Source organism: Lichenostomus cassidix, chromosome 6, assembly GCF_008360975.1.
Source record: "Lichenostomus cassidix isolate B80296 chromosome 6, HeHo_3.0, whole genome shotgun sequence".
NCBI lineage: Eukaryota > Metazoa > Chordata > Aves > Passeriformes > Meliphagidae > Lichenostomus > Lichenostomus cassidix.
Window position 1 is genome coordinate 32,741,776 of NC_139487.1, and position 13,707 is coordinate 32,755,482.

At 61.8% G+C, this 13,707-nt stretch overlaps 1 protein-coding gene across 3 annotated transcripts; it reads right to left on the reverse strand.

The window, feature by feature from the left end:
- Window positions 1-124: 124 nt before the first annotated feature.
- Window positions 125-12,301, reverse strand: ADAM8 (ADAM metallopeptidase domain 8). Of its 3 annotated transcripts, none has more exons than XM_085064421.1 (21): window positions 12,167-12,301; window positions 10,908-11,017; window positions 7,764-7,840; window positions 7,448-7,526; window positions 7,277-7,353; window positions 6,388-6,574; window positions 5,915-5,980; window positions 5,749-5,817; window positions 5,000-5,169; window positions 4,830-4,911; window positions 4,105-4,253; window positions 3,713-3,890; window positions 2,938-3,027; window positions 2,521-2,716; window positions 2,271-2,370; window positions 2,004-2,190; window positions 1,842-1,919; window positions 1,671-1,755; window positions 1,447-1,561; window positions 1,133-1,358; window positions 125-987 (listed from the first exon to the last, which is right to left on the reverse strand). In XM_085064421.1, the coding sequence occupies exons 1-21, from the start codon at window positions 12,237-12,239 to the stop codon at window positions 832-834; spliced, it is 2,550 nt and encodes an 849-aa protein (XP_084920547.1). In that variant the 5' UTR covers window positions 12,240-12,301; the 3' UTR covers window positions 125-831. The 3 variants fall into 3 exon arrangements, with proteins under 3 accessions (XP_084920547.1, XP_084920546.1, XP_084920548.1); XM_085064420.1 differs by having other exon boundaries at window positions 1,133-1,361; XM_085064422.1 differs by lacking the exons at window positions 6,388-6,574; window positions 7,277-7,353; window positions 7,448-7,526; ... (1 more) ...; window positions 10,908-11,017; window positions 12,167-12,301 and having other exon boundaries at window positions 1,133-1,361; window positions 5,749-5,812; window positions 5,915-6,373.
- Window positions 12,302-13,707: the final 1,406 nt, after the last annotated feature.

Consider the following 13,707-nt stretch of genomic DNA (forward strand, 5'->3'; position numbering starts at 1 on the left):
TGGCAAAATGTGCTGCAGTTTGACTCCTGTTGCTCTGGCACTGGATTGGGGAACTCAGCTCCAATCCTTCTCCACCTTCCCTGATCCCTGCACAGCTCCCAGCCTGCCCAGACACCATGACACCTCTGCCTTCAGTCTTTATTAGTATAAAAGCCTTGAACCTAAATAATGTAAAAAATGGGAGGCCTGGTTTTACAGCAGGTGGCTCAAAATGGTCACATAAGGGTCATAAATAAATGGCTGCAGTAAAAAGGCTCCCGGGGGATTCCCTTTTGAACAGTAACTCCAGGAGTAACTTCAGAGATAAAAGCCCGTGGGGAGGCCAAGCCCAGCTCGGACCTGCCACAGCCCCTGGTGATATCCCTCCGTGTGATGTCCCCAGCCAGGTGGTGTTCCTGGGGTACAGTCCCCACAGAGCAGCGCTCTTCCTGCCCCATGGTGCCAGGAGCTCCTCTCCGCAGCCCCAGCAGGGAAGGGCAGGAGGAGCAGAACACATTCAGGACGTCGGGAGAGAAGGCAGCAGCTCCCAGGGCGCAGGAGAGCCCGGGCCAATGTGGGGCACTCCTCCAAACCGGAGCTGGCACTGTCCCCACTCCCGGTTTCCTTGGGAAGGCCCGGCTGACAGCTCCCCCTGGGACAGCCATGAGGCTGCCGAGTCCAATAAGGCACAACTCGAGGATCTGTAAACTTTGGTGTCCCCCCGGGCAGGGGCCGAGGGTCCGGCCAGCAATTCAAGTAAGGGTGGAAGTGAGACCATGGCTCCCCAGCTGTGCCACCCAGCCAGCTGTGCCACTCCTGGGCCGGCCGCGGTGGCAGACGGAGCATCCTTGGTCACCTCCTGGCTGGGGGTGGCTTCAGGGCCACCTTTGGGGGGGGACACCGCTGGAAGGGTGTCGGTGGGAGGGTCGGTCCCGGCGGCCCCTCGCCGTGGCTCGGCACTTTGCTCTTCAGTGCTGGGAGAGGTTTGCTGGGCGGCTTCGGCTTCTCCTGGTGGGAGAAGAGACCCGACTGCCTCACCTGGGCACCGAGGAGGGGCCCGGAGCGGGGCAGGGAGCAGAGCAAGGGACCCCAAGCCACCAGCCAAGGCCACCCGCGCGGGTCGGGCTGGGGGCCACCTGGGAGGGGTGCTTACCTGGGGGGGCCATCCCGGAGGAGACCGAGGTGTCACCTGGGGGCCGGGAGCCGATGGCCGCAGGGGGAGCACGGGGCTGTGCGCCCGGGCTGGCCGCGGGGCCGCCGTGCTGCTGACCAGGCTGGGCTGGCCGATGTCCCGGCCGGAGAGCTGGCGGCGGCCAGGCCGCGCCCGGCCGCCCTCCTGGAACAGCGGGTTGGCGAGGCCTGCGGCAGTCCCGCTGGAGCTGCTGTGGGACACAGGGACCGTGTGGGGCTGCGCCGGGCACCCCTGGAGCGCAGCCCGAGCGGCGGGACGGCGGAGAGGGGAATTACCCTTTGTGGGAGCGCCGCGCCGCCCTGGCTCTGAGGAGCACCACGCCGCTGCCCAGCAGGACGCCGGCCAGGGCCAGCACGGCCAGCGCGGCCGCCAGCGCCACGCTGCTGCTCCCTGTGGGAAGCGAGCCCGGCGCTGGGGGATGGAGCAGCACCCACCGGCCGGTGCCACCCCGTCCCCGGGCTCCCTCCTCGCGACACGCGTCGGGATGAGGGGACCGTACCTGTGGCTATCCCTGAAATCTCCTGCTCGCAGTAGGGCGCTGCCCAGCCGGGGTCGCAGTGACATTCCCGCCTGTGGTTGCACACCTGGCATGAGAGGGGAGAGCGTCAGGGTGGTGGCCGTGCCGCCGGGGCCCGCGGCAGCTCCGGGAGGGGACGATCCCCCCGCCTACCCCGTGGTTGTTGCACTTGGCCGAGCAGTTCTTGTCGCCGTAGACCAGGAGGTTCTGGCAGCGCCCGGCGTAGCAGACCTGGGGGCGGCAGGGGGCTCTGAGGCTGCCCGGGGCAGGCGCTCACCAGCCCCCGGCCCGGCCCGGCCCCGGCGCGGCTCTCACCATCTCCTCCCCGCACTTGGCCCCGGTGGGCACCAGCCGCAGCTCGGCCGCCTCGCCCGCGTCGCTGCCCGCGATCACCGCCTTGCACTTGAAGCGGCCGAAGTAGTAGCCGAAGGAGTAGTAGCCGCTGCCGAGGATGGGCTGGGTCTTGTCGCTCAGGCACAGCAGCGTGCCGCACTTCACATCCCTGCGGGACACGCCGCCGTGAGCGCCAGCGGGAGGGGCTCGGCCGGGCTGGGACATCCCCCCGCATCCTCCCCTCCTTACTTGGGGCTGCAGGGCTGCTTCCCGTACTCGGTGAGGCAGTGCAGGTGAACGTGCTGCTCGCTGTTGTGCTTGAAGCAGACGTCAGGAGCCACCTGCGCCTCTGCGGGACACACGGAAAGGGTCACACGGGGCACGACGGCACCGGGGGCCGCGCTTTAGGATCAGCGGGATGCTGGAAGGGACCACAGCCTGGCTCCGGGCACATCCCGCAGCAGGTGGGGCAGGAGGGCGGGCAGGGATGGGGCCCTACCTGCACCCCAGAGCGCCCGGCACTGCTCGCCGTGCGAGGGGCAGGCCCCGTTGTAGCAGTATCCTTTGCCGTGCTGGCAGGAGATGCCGTTCTCCTGGAAAACATCCTCCGGGCACTCGGCGCTGAGGCCGCTGCAGTGCTCGGCAAGGTCGCAGTCGTTCTTGCTGGCCCGGCAGAGCGCACCTGCAGCCTTCACCTGCACGGAAAATGGGATGTCAGCACTGCCTGCGGGCTCTCACATCTCCAGGCACCACAGCACAGCAACACCCTGGTCTGGGAAACGTCTCCCCGCACCTCGTGGATCCAGACACTGCTACTGTCTGAGCTACTGAACAGCACGGAGACACCTCCAGAGCCCGGACTGGCTCTTCCCCTGCTAAAGTACCTGCCGAGCTGGCCCCCCGTGGACGGCAGTACCTTGCAATCCTGGCAGCATTCCCCTCGGGCGCACTCGGCTCCCGCTCTCAGCTGGCACGTGGTGGCATTGCAGCAGCGGTCCGAGCACTCCTGCAAGACAGGGATGGACTGAAGCCCTCCCGGAAGCCCCCTGAAGGATCCTTTCCCTCCTTCCTTTCTGGGGACCAGGTTGCCATGTCACCAAGTGCCCAGAGCAGCGTAGCTGCCATGGGCTGAACCACGGGGCAAAACCACAACAACATCCCAGGTGGGGACCATTCCTACTGCCTCTTTACCTTCATTGCCCACAGCAAAGCAAAGGACCAGAAGGGATTTTTTCAGAGGATAGAGCCTGACCTTGGCCCCTTTGCACATCTCCAGGAAGGAGAAAACATGAGGGTTTCTGTGCTCCCTGCACAAGCGGAGCATTCCTTCATGTCCCAGCACAGGGCTGTGACCAGGGATTTATCCCAGAAGCATGGTCTGGCTGTTTGTCTCAATTCCCCCCTGTGACAGGCTGGTAGGGATGACGAACAGCTGAGCACAGCTCTTGAAAGAACAACATGCCCCTATGTCCCCTCCTGGGTCACCTCTTTAGAGGACACGTCAGAGGGGATGTCCATCTTTCCTAAGCTAAAATCCCAGCCAGCCATGAAGGAGGGCACACATTAATATCCTCAGCGAGTTATTTTTCGGCAGAAGCCTCAGGAGCACAAGGGAAGAGTCTGAGGGGCAGATCTCAGGTCCCTGCTGCCCACCCTCATTCCCAGCCTTTTGGAGAGAAGAGCATCCCTACCTCCGGCGTGCCGCAGTCACACTGCTCTCCCCGCTCCACGAACTGGTTCCCGCACACCGGCCCGCCGTACAGCTCATCCGCCCGGGGGGCGTTCAGCAGGCAGCTGGTCCGCGGGTCCCCCAGGAACTGCCACATGTCCTGCTCGCTGCAGCGGCTGAACAGCTTGGGGTAAACCAGCCTGCAGGGGCACAAAACCAGGCAGCCATGAGCAGAAAGCCCAGGGGGAAGCTGGATGGACACTGACAGGCTCAGAGGCACCTGCAGTGGAGAGGGGTGGAGTGCATGTCCACCCAGACCTGACCATCTCATGGGTTTCACCCCATCAGGATACAGCCAGAGGACACCTTGACGTATTTGCTGCCCAGGGATGTCCCCCTGTCTCCCTCACTCACCCAACACTGCCTGCCATGACACATCCCCCATCAGCTTTGGAGACAGGGCAGCGGCAGCCAGCAACATCTTCATCGTGAGACATGCCCAGGTTGTGCCCCATCTCGTGAGCCATGGTGGATGCTGCACCGATGGGGTTTGTGCTGTGATCCTGTGGGACAAGGAGCACAACGTGCATTAAATGCCCCTGTGGTTTCACCACAGCTTCTGCATGGGGCCAGGGGGGCTCTGCAATGTGTCCCCTCACACTGCCTTGCTCAGGTAAGGGAAATCACAAGCTGGATGTGGTCCCATGGCCCCTGAAGCCCCAGAATGGGCTCTCAGGGCTGTCAGTGAGCTTAGACAAAGTGCCTGCTCCAAAAAATGATGCTTTGTGGTGGGCCTAAGAGGCCACAGGTCCCACAGCAGATCATCCCTGCACCCTTCCCCACAGACCAGGGGAGGGATGAGGAGCATAGTCAGTCCCAGCCACCTGAGAGCCTTCTAAAATCCCATTTGCACTGTCCATGGAGCTTCCCTGGGAGACTCTTCAAGTGTACCAGAGGTACCACATGGGCTCAGCTGGGTACCACAGCCCTCACACTTCTCTGGCGTCAGTCACTCAAGGGGTGGAGATGCCAGGGACCCAATCCAGCCCTAAGGCTGCAGAGGGGGAAAGCTGGGGTCCAGTGGAGGAGGGAGAGGCTCCGGAAGATGCAGTGCAGGGAGGGCAGACCACAGGACCCACCTGGTTAATGCCTCCCGAGTCCCTGGTGCACATCACCAGCTTCTTGGCCAGCCCCACGGTGTTGCCGTGGAAGTCGACGCCCCTGTGGGATTGAGATGCCCTGGTGGCCACGTGCCCCGGGCAGCAGCAGGGCTGGGAGGGTGGCGAGGCAGTGGCCTTCCTGTCCTTACGTGATCAGCTGGGCGTTGTCGTGCGGCTTCTTCCGCAGCAGCTCCGACTCCCGCCAGTGCAGGAAGTTGTCCAGAGTCACCTCCGGGTTGGGGCTGACCGTGATTTTGTCCCTGTGGTTCCACACCTCCAGGCCGATCAATGCCACCCGCAGGCGAAGGGGCTGGTAGAGCTGGGACACAGCCCAGAGAGAGAGCTTGGAATTGGGCTTGGAACTGGGAGGTCCCAGCTGCCTCTGCTGGGGAACTGCAGCCAAGCCCAGGATGCTCCTCACTGTGCAATATCAGCTCTGTCACCCTCAATAGATAACACACGTTGGGGTGACCCTGTAGACAGGTTTTCTCCCCGGACCTCTGGGCTCTCTCTTGGCTGGTGAAGGCTGGGATGCTGCTCCCATGCTGCCAGCCAGCAAGTGAGGCTGAAGGAATCAGGAAACCCACCATGCTCCGGTGCATCCCTGCCCTTGTTAGCAGCCCCTCCAGCCTGAGAGCAGCCATGGGATGTGCTCCCTGGAGTTACAGCACAAAATTTCCCTTCCCTTATGGACAGGGCTGGGCCACTCATGATGTCCACCCTGCTTACGCCATCGTGGTCACCCTGCAGTGGTCACCCTGCAGCAGCCACCTGAGGGCCTAAGGATGGCTCCAGCTCCACCACCCCACCCACAGCAACCTCTCCACTACCCCTGTGTCCACGCTGGTGCCACAGGACACGTGGAGCTGGAAGGGCAGGTCCAGAGCCCTGGGCTCACCTTGTCCACATGATTCACGATTTCCTTCATGCGGTTCTGCACGGTGCGCAGGTCCTTGTGCTTCCTGAACTATGGGAAGGACACAGAGAGTTTTCCAGGGTGGCTTTGAGATCCTCCCTGCAGGGCATGATAGTGAACCCACAGGCACCAGTTTGCCCCACTTTACCTCTTGGTTGTCTGCGACCAGGACCAGCTCCACGTACCGGGGACCTTTGTGTACAGGACCTGATTTCTGGAAGGGAAGAGGAAATTGGGGTTCAGCTTGCAGCTTGCCAAGCCAGGCAGCTGACCCTCCCATGGGACGTGTTGGATCCTGGAGGATCTTCCAAGGTTAGCAGGTTTTGTGATGTTGCTTTGCTGGGTTTCAGACTTCTTCCAGCTTGTATGCTGCAAAACCCGAACCTGGTACTGGGATAACACACCAGGCTCTGCAGGCATCACATAGCTCATAGGGTGGGAGGATGTTCCTGCTAATGGACAGGATCCAAGGACCTGTTCCCACCAGTAGCCACCTGCATTGGGGCACCCAACCAACAACTCATGGGAGAGGAGCATCTCCAAGGGACACAGAACGCCCCCACTCCTCCCCGGGACTCCACAGGATCCTGGCTCAGGAAGGAGCAGCAAGGCCATCCCTACCCAGCGATAGAGCTTCATGGCTGCAGGGATTTTGGGCTCGTGGTCGTACTCCAGGGTGGCCCTGGGCTCCCGGCAGGTGCCGCGTTTCCCCCGCAGGTGAGCAGCTCTGTACACTGCGTGCCGGCCTGCCACAGACCCCTCTAGCGGCTCCAGCAGGAAGGTGGTCTCATTCACCTGGAAAAACCCACTGAAGAGAGAGAGAGGGCAGGTGTCAGGTTGGGGAGACAGACAGGCATGGACAGACCCTACACACACGCCTGAAAGTGCCTGTGATATTTGCCCTATCCCTGGAAGAGTTCAAGGCCAAGTTGGAGCAACCTGGGATAGTGGAAGGTGTCCCTGCCCATGGCATGGGGTGGGACTTAATGAGCTTTAATGTCCCTTCCAGCCCAAACCATTCTGGGATTCTGGGATTCTATAAAAATACAGCTGCCAAACTGGCTGCTGGGCTGAGAGGGGGCAAACTATAGCATGGTACCCACAGCACAGGGAGGATCTGCTGCTTTGGGCAGCGGGAATGTCCTGGGGTTCAGTGACTGAGCCACTCAAGATGGATCCAGCGAGGGCACTCCTGCTTGTGGTGTCAAGGCTCCACTCTCACCCCATTGCCATGAGTCAGCCCCCCAAAAGTGCTGTGCTGCTTTCCTGCCGGGCACCCAGCCAGGGTCATCAGCTCCAGCAGGAAGAGGGATGTCACCTTCCCTTCCGCAGGGGAAAGCTGAGCTCTCACTCCATCAGCACGGCCAGAGCTCAGTCACTCTGGGTCACCGGGGCTCAGTCACTCCAGCTCACCATGGCATGTGCCGAGGCTGGCTGCTGTCCCCCAGTGAGCCCAAAATCCCTGCTGTCCCCCAGCCAGGATCAGTGCTGCAGGGAGCCGGGATCCTACCTGAGCCCGCTGCAGGTGCTGACGCTTGCTGCTGAGCCCGGGTGTCCCCGCACACGGCCCTGGTAGAAGCAGTGGTCCTGCCAAGAGAGAGAGCAGAGGTGTGGGCGCTGCTCCAGTGTGGTGAGACCCCACGGGGGTGGGAGAGCTGCTCCCCCCGCAGCCAGCCCCTACCTGGGTGTCTGGCTTCTCCGTGATCTCCGAGCCATCGGCCGAGTAGTGCGTCTCAGTGTAGTGCTGCCCTAGCAGGGCCCTGCAGGGTGGGCAAGGGGTGTCAGCAGCAACCTTGCTTTGGGGGAGAGCTTGTGGGGACTGCAGCCTCCCCAGGTGGGCTTGGCAAGGAGGGAATAAAGTGCTCTGGCACTTTATCCAAGCTGAGGCTTGGATCACCGATGCGATGACACCAGACCCTGGAGAAGGGATGCTCACTGCAAGGGTGGGATGCAAACCCCACTCCAAAAAGCCACCCCACGTGCCCACCTGCACTCACCTGTTCTTCTCCAGCCACAGGAGGTATTCCCTGCCTTCAGCATGGACACTATACAGGACGTGGTCTGGGTAGTTGCTCTGCATGGAAGAGAGGTGCCATCAGAGACCCACCATCAGCAGGAGCGAGAGCTGCCCCAGAGAGGCCCCTTGGCCTCTGTCCTGCCCAGAAAGGGGACAGGGTCTGCGTGTGCCCAGCTGTGGGACCAGGAGCCTGCTGCTCACCCTGCAGGCATCCAGCAAAGACACAGGAAATAAGAAGAGAAGGAAGAAGGCATGTGGGCAATAACGCAAATCCCCAGCACATCCTGAGATGAAGAACAGGTCACCCGCAAGGAGACCGAGTCAGCAAAGTCTGGTTTCCCGTGTCTGACACATGGCTGCAGATGGCTGTGCCAGGGACTGAGGTTTGCTACTCATCAAGTCACAGAGCTCCTTTTTTGGGATCTGAGTTCAGCACTTACTCACTGGCTGAACCACAAAGATCCCTATGGCTCTTATCAGCAGAGACTTCCTCCTCTCTGACTGATCTGACACGCCACATCACATTTAGGGAACAACCTTCCCTTGGCTCTCCTCAGCCTCTCAGAGCAGATTTTAGCATCACTGTGTCCCAGATCCCCTTTGCTGGTGGGAGGAAGTCAGGGTAGCTGTGACTCTGCCAGCTGAGCCCTGAACTCTCAGGATGGAGATGTTCCTACAGGAAAAGCGTTTCCCTCTGGGATGTCTTGTGATCTCCACCTCCAGAGGCCCCGTCCCACTGGGGTCACTGGGAGAGACTGACAGTCCTGGTCCCGTGTCAGGCTGTGCCCTTGGCACAAGGGACCTGAGTCATCTCCTGAGGACACATCCACCTCTCCTGAGGGCACATCCTCAGCCCTTGCAGAATCCAGGTGTGGAGAGAGCTGAGCCAAAGGCAGAGCAAACCTTTCCCACGGGGCCAGCATTCCTCAGGGATGAGCTGTGCTGCCTCTCCCCGGGAAGGATGACAGCACCTGCTGTCATACCATGGCTCAGCATTCCCAAGGGGATGATCTGCACCCGGGAAGGAGCCAGGCTGAGCGGAAAGCCCTGCTGACTCAGCGCCAGCGGGGCCAGGTGAGAGGGTTTGCCTGTCACTCAGCTGCCCCCGATTCTCCCTGGTTTGCAGTTCCAGGCCGGCGTGCCAGTGTGCTCGCGGGTCCCTGGAAAATTCTTCTCTTATGAACAGCGTCTCCCGCCCGTCCCGACCCGTGTCCGCCAACAAAGCCATCCTTTGTTATTCTTGGCAACCCCGAGGCCAGAAGAGGTCTTAAGGAATGGCAAGAAAGCACTTGGAGGGGGGTGGTGGGTCAGAGAGCGTCTCTTGGAGACGACCGCAGGGCAAGTTTAAAATAAAAAGTCCTGATAAAGCTTCTCTGAATCACCCCCTTCCTCATTAGCATGGGCTGTGCAAGGGCTCCAGATGGGAAGGCTTTGGGAGAAGCCCCGTGGCCATGCTGAGCCAGCACAGCACAGCCGCAAGCACAGCGCATGGAGAGGAGGCATTTCTTCCAGCTGGTCTCAATGAGAGATGCAGGGAGCTTGCAGAGGATGGGGATGGGATGTCCCATCCCACCCCAGCACAGGGTGTTCCTTCCCTGGGTGGGAAGAGGCAACAGGCCTCGCAGGAGGAGTGGGGCTCCCTTTTCCAGATCCCTTTCCATGAACAACCCAGGTCTGCCACTCTCCCTGCTGTGCTGGTGGGAAGGGTGGTGTCCAGGAGATTCCATGCTGCAGGACCCAGGGCTCTGCCCTGTCTGCAGGGATGAAGGTTTGGATGTCTGCTTCAATTCTCCCCTGGCTCTGCTGGACTGATCCCACGTGTCCCACTCACCCTGACCCCAGAACCAGCTCCTGGTGGCTCATGCCCATCCCAGCTACAGGGGGAGCCAGCATGGAAAACACCCATCTCTGTCTCAGAGGGGCTTGGTGGTGGTCAAACCTTGCTGAGAATCTCTTCCCCACCCAAATGACCAGGAGAGCGAACCTAACCTCACCAAGAGTGAAAAAAAGGGCTTGGAAAGCCGCAGACTTCCTAGCCTCAACAAGGCAGTCTTGGGATGTCCAAGGACCACCCAGCGCAAGACCAAATCCAGGTGCCACCCATCAGACAGCCCCGTGGCAGTCCCAAAGCGCACAGCTCAAGGCAGATGTCTTCTCCAGAGGGATCCCGGGGTGGGTGAGCTCCCCTTTCCGGGGGGATCGGTGCAGAGCCGCCCGGCGCACACCCGGCACAGATGGCGTCTCTAAATAGCCTGGGGAATGTTTATCTCGTGGACAAGTTTAGGTTTCTAGAGCAGGGAAAACAGATGCTTTCGGGGAGTGTTTTTGAAGCTAGCTTATCAGGAAGGGTTTGAATCACAGAGGAACGTGCTGTATGGCACTAGGGAATACGTGTCCCCAGCCCCTCCAGGCGCTAAAATAGGCACTTTTTGGGTTGGAATAGGAAATAGAAAGGAATAAAAAAAAATTGGCTGAATTTCACTGTAAGGCAACGGGGAAAGTATCTTTGAGGTCAAGGCATCCTACGGACGTCAACATCAAGCACTCCAAACTCCTGACTCAAACCCCACTCCTTCCCCCAAATTGCCAGGTTTCCCAAGAAAAACAGCACTGGCTTGCTTTCATGTGGATTTCTGCAACTTTCTGATTCTTATTTCTCCGTCCCAAAGGACAAAAAAAACCCCAACTTCAGCAAACACAGCAAGAAAAGTGCTTACAGCTCCACGAGGCTTCGCAAACCCCTCCTTAAGGAAAGACCAGATGTCACAAGATCACTGCAAGGCTGCAAGAGGTGCCACTGCTGGGTCACGTCTCCAAAGAAAGCACTGGAGAAAGCAGCCCCTGTCTCCAAGAGTGCACCCCGCTGTCTGCAGGTCCTAATTAGACCTAAAACAGCCCGGAAACAGCCCCGATCTGATCAACTGTTATCTGATCAACTACTCAGGGATGGAAGCAATGCAAAGAAATGGGGGGCATGTCATTCTTTTGGTGCAGGGCTTGAGGGGGTCCGGCACAGTTGTGGGGCAAGGGACAAATGAGTCCTGCTCTGAGCCCAGTGGCGGGACAAGATCCCTGCCGATTCCCTGGAAAGCAGTGAGGGCGGCAGTGCCGAGCTGTGACTCACCGGAGGTGCAGAGAGGTCCCTCTTCCCCCGGGACACTGGCAGCTCCCGCGGCAGCACCGTCTCGTACCTCTCGACGTGGGGGAGCTTCTCCTCCAGCCTGGCAGCGGTGCCTGGGAAAAGCCAAGGGGCTTTGAGACAGATGCCCAGGAACAACCGAGCCATGGAATATCCCGAGTTGGAAGGGACCCACAAGGATCAAGGACCCACAAGGACCCACTCCTGACTCTGCACAGACACCCCAACAATCCCCCTCTGTGCATCCCTGGCAGTGCTGTCCAAACGCTCCTGGAGCTCTGGCAGCTTCAGGCTGTGCCCATTCCCTGGGGAGCCTGGGCAGTGCCAGCACCCTCTGGGGGAAGAACCTTTCCCTGATAGCCACCCTAAACCTTCCCCTCCCCGTCCGACACAGCTTCATGGAGCTCCCTCGGGTGTGAAGCCAGGGGGCAACGGGAGCAGCCAGCATGAAGGTGCAGGGATGAGCCCGAGGAGCAAGTCCTGAAATAGGTGCTGGGAACAAAACTCCCCGACGGGCTCCAGGGAACTGCAGCCCCCGAGCCCGGCGACCACAGAGCGCTCAGCATCACCTGTGAGCGACCAAATCCCTTTGGGGCTGGAAACCCCCGAGCCCCTGGTGCAGCAATACAGAGGGAGGTTTTCGAGCTCCCCGCGGTGATGCTACCGCGTGTGACTCGGCGTCTGGCGGCTGTGGGGGCTGTTTGGGAGAGCGGCTGGTGCCTGGGTGGCTCAGCCCCCTCCCAGCCTTCCTTGGATGTCGGAACGGAGAATTTCTGCCATAAACCCTTTGCTTTTCCCGAGAGCCCCAAGCGCCGGGTTCGGACGGGACTGGGTGCGCGGTCTTGGGGTGCCCGCGGTCCTCCCCCACGGCTGGGAGCCAAATGAGTCACGGGCGACCTCAGCGGCTGAGTGACGGGGGACCCTCGGCTAGCCGCAGGCCACCGGCGGTGACCCTCCGCTCGCCTTCCCGAGGTGCCCGCACTGGCCGGCGGGGCCGGGAGGCACCGGGAGCATCCCGCGGGAGCGAACCTGGCCCCTGGCGCCCCTTGTCCATCACCCTCCCCCTCGGGCGGCGAGGATATAGGTGCCCCCGGGATCCCGGGACTTCCCCGCCAGAGCCGCGGGGCGAAAGCATCCCCATCCCGCGGTGCCTGCATCCCGCTGCCTCCATCCCTGCCCCGCGCCGGGGTCCTGCCGCACGCCCCCCAAACTCCCTGCACGCCCCTCCGGGACCCCCCGCTCACCTCGTACCGGCGGCAGCAGCATCAGGAGCGGCAGCAGCGGCAGCGGCAGCGGCAGGAGGAGCGGCGGGGCCATGGCTCGGAGGTCCCGCCGTGCCCCCGCTCGCCGCGCCGCCGGCAGCCCCCGCCCGCCGTGACTCACCCACTCCCGCGGACGGGACGGGGCGGGGCGCGGCGGGACGGGCCGCCCACGGCGGGGGGAACGGGGGGATGATGTGGGGCAGTGCGCCGGGGGGACACGGGGTGTGGGGGGGCGTGGGGCATTGGGGCTGCCCACAGGGAATGCGGTGGGGGGCGTGGGGCATCACGGGGGTCCGTGGGGCACCGGGGACTGTCCACGTGGAATGGGGTGAGGGGCATGGGCGTCACGGGGGTCCGTGGTGGGGACCGTCCGTACTGGGGACCGTACTGGGGACTGTCCAGGAGATATCACAGGGGTCCGTGGGGCACTGGAGACTCTCCAGGGGATATCACAAGGGTCCGTGGAACACTGGGGACTGACCACGGGTCATCGAGGCGGGGGGCGTGGGGTGTTGGGGACTGACCAGGGGCATCACGGCGGTCCGTGGGGTTTGGGGAGAGCCCACGGGGCACCGGAGGGGGTCCATGGCACGCTGAGGAGGGTCCACGGTCATCGGGGGTGTCTGTAGGGAAACGGGGACTGTCCACGGGTGAGTGGGGATTGCCCCCGGGGCATCACGGGGGTCCGAGGGGCATTGAGGAGGCTTCACAGGGGCACCTGGAGGGTCCACGGGACATCGGGGCGTGTCCGTGGCTCGCTGGGCAGGGCAGGGCAATCGGGGGGCACCTGGAGGGTCCGTGGGGCGTTAGGGAGGGGCCACGTGGCATCATGGGCGGGTCCGTGGGGAGGGGCCACGGGGCATTGGGAACTGCCCACGGGGCACCTGGAGGGTCCGTGGGGTTTTGGGGAGGGGTCACGGGGCATCTGCGGGGGTGGCGTGGGGCAGCGTGGGGGTCTGTGGGGCACTGGGGACTGTCCATAGGCATCTGGGAGGGGTCCGTGGGGCATCGTGGGTGTCTGTGGGCCATTGGAGACTGGACCAGTGGGCTATTGGAGACTGTCCACAGCACACTGGGGTGGGGGGGAGGTCCGAGTGGCACTGGGGACTGTGTGTATGGCCTTGGGGGCAGTCCAAGGGACATCAAGGTGGCTCCATGGCCTCGTGGGGCATGTCCCGAGCTCTTCAGGGGGACTCAGGGCACTGGGCTGGCTGGTCTGTCACAGGAAGCACTGGGGCTGGGATATCAAGGCAGGTGAGTGAGAAATCTACATTTCTGAGTGTTCCAGGCCAGGGCCAACCAGGAAATGGCCATGGACATGTGGGTGTGAACAGCACTTCTCGGGATTAGTCATCACTGGGTGCTTAGAAGTTTGCTGTTGATTTCAAAAATGAACTCTCTCTGGCTCCTAGTGGGGACTCGATGCTTGCTGATGGTCCCCACCTCTGCCAAGCTGGAGGAGCAGCTTTTGGCCATGGAGCACAGAGAACCTGGCTCTTCCATGAGGTCTCTGCAAAGAAGGA

Excerpts from the sequence above, each read along its gene's own strand:
- ADAM8 (XM_085064420.1), bottom strand. The coding sequence starts at position 12,239 with ATGGCCCCGCCGCTCCTCCTGCCGCTGCCGCTGCCGCTGCTGCCGCTC. Across the intron at positions 7,841-10,907 it reads GGGACCTCTCTGCACCTCCG|AGCAACTACCCAGACCACGT; the intron begins GTGAGTCACAGC and ends TCTTCCATGCAG. Across the intron at positions 1,362-1,446 it reads GCGCGGCGCTCCCACAAAGG|CAGCTCCAGCGGGACTGCCG; the intron begins GTAATTCCCCTC and ends TGTGTCCCACAG.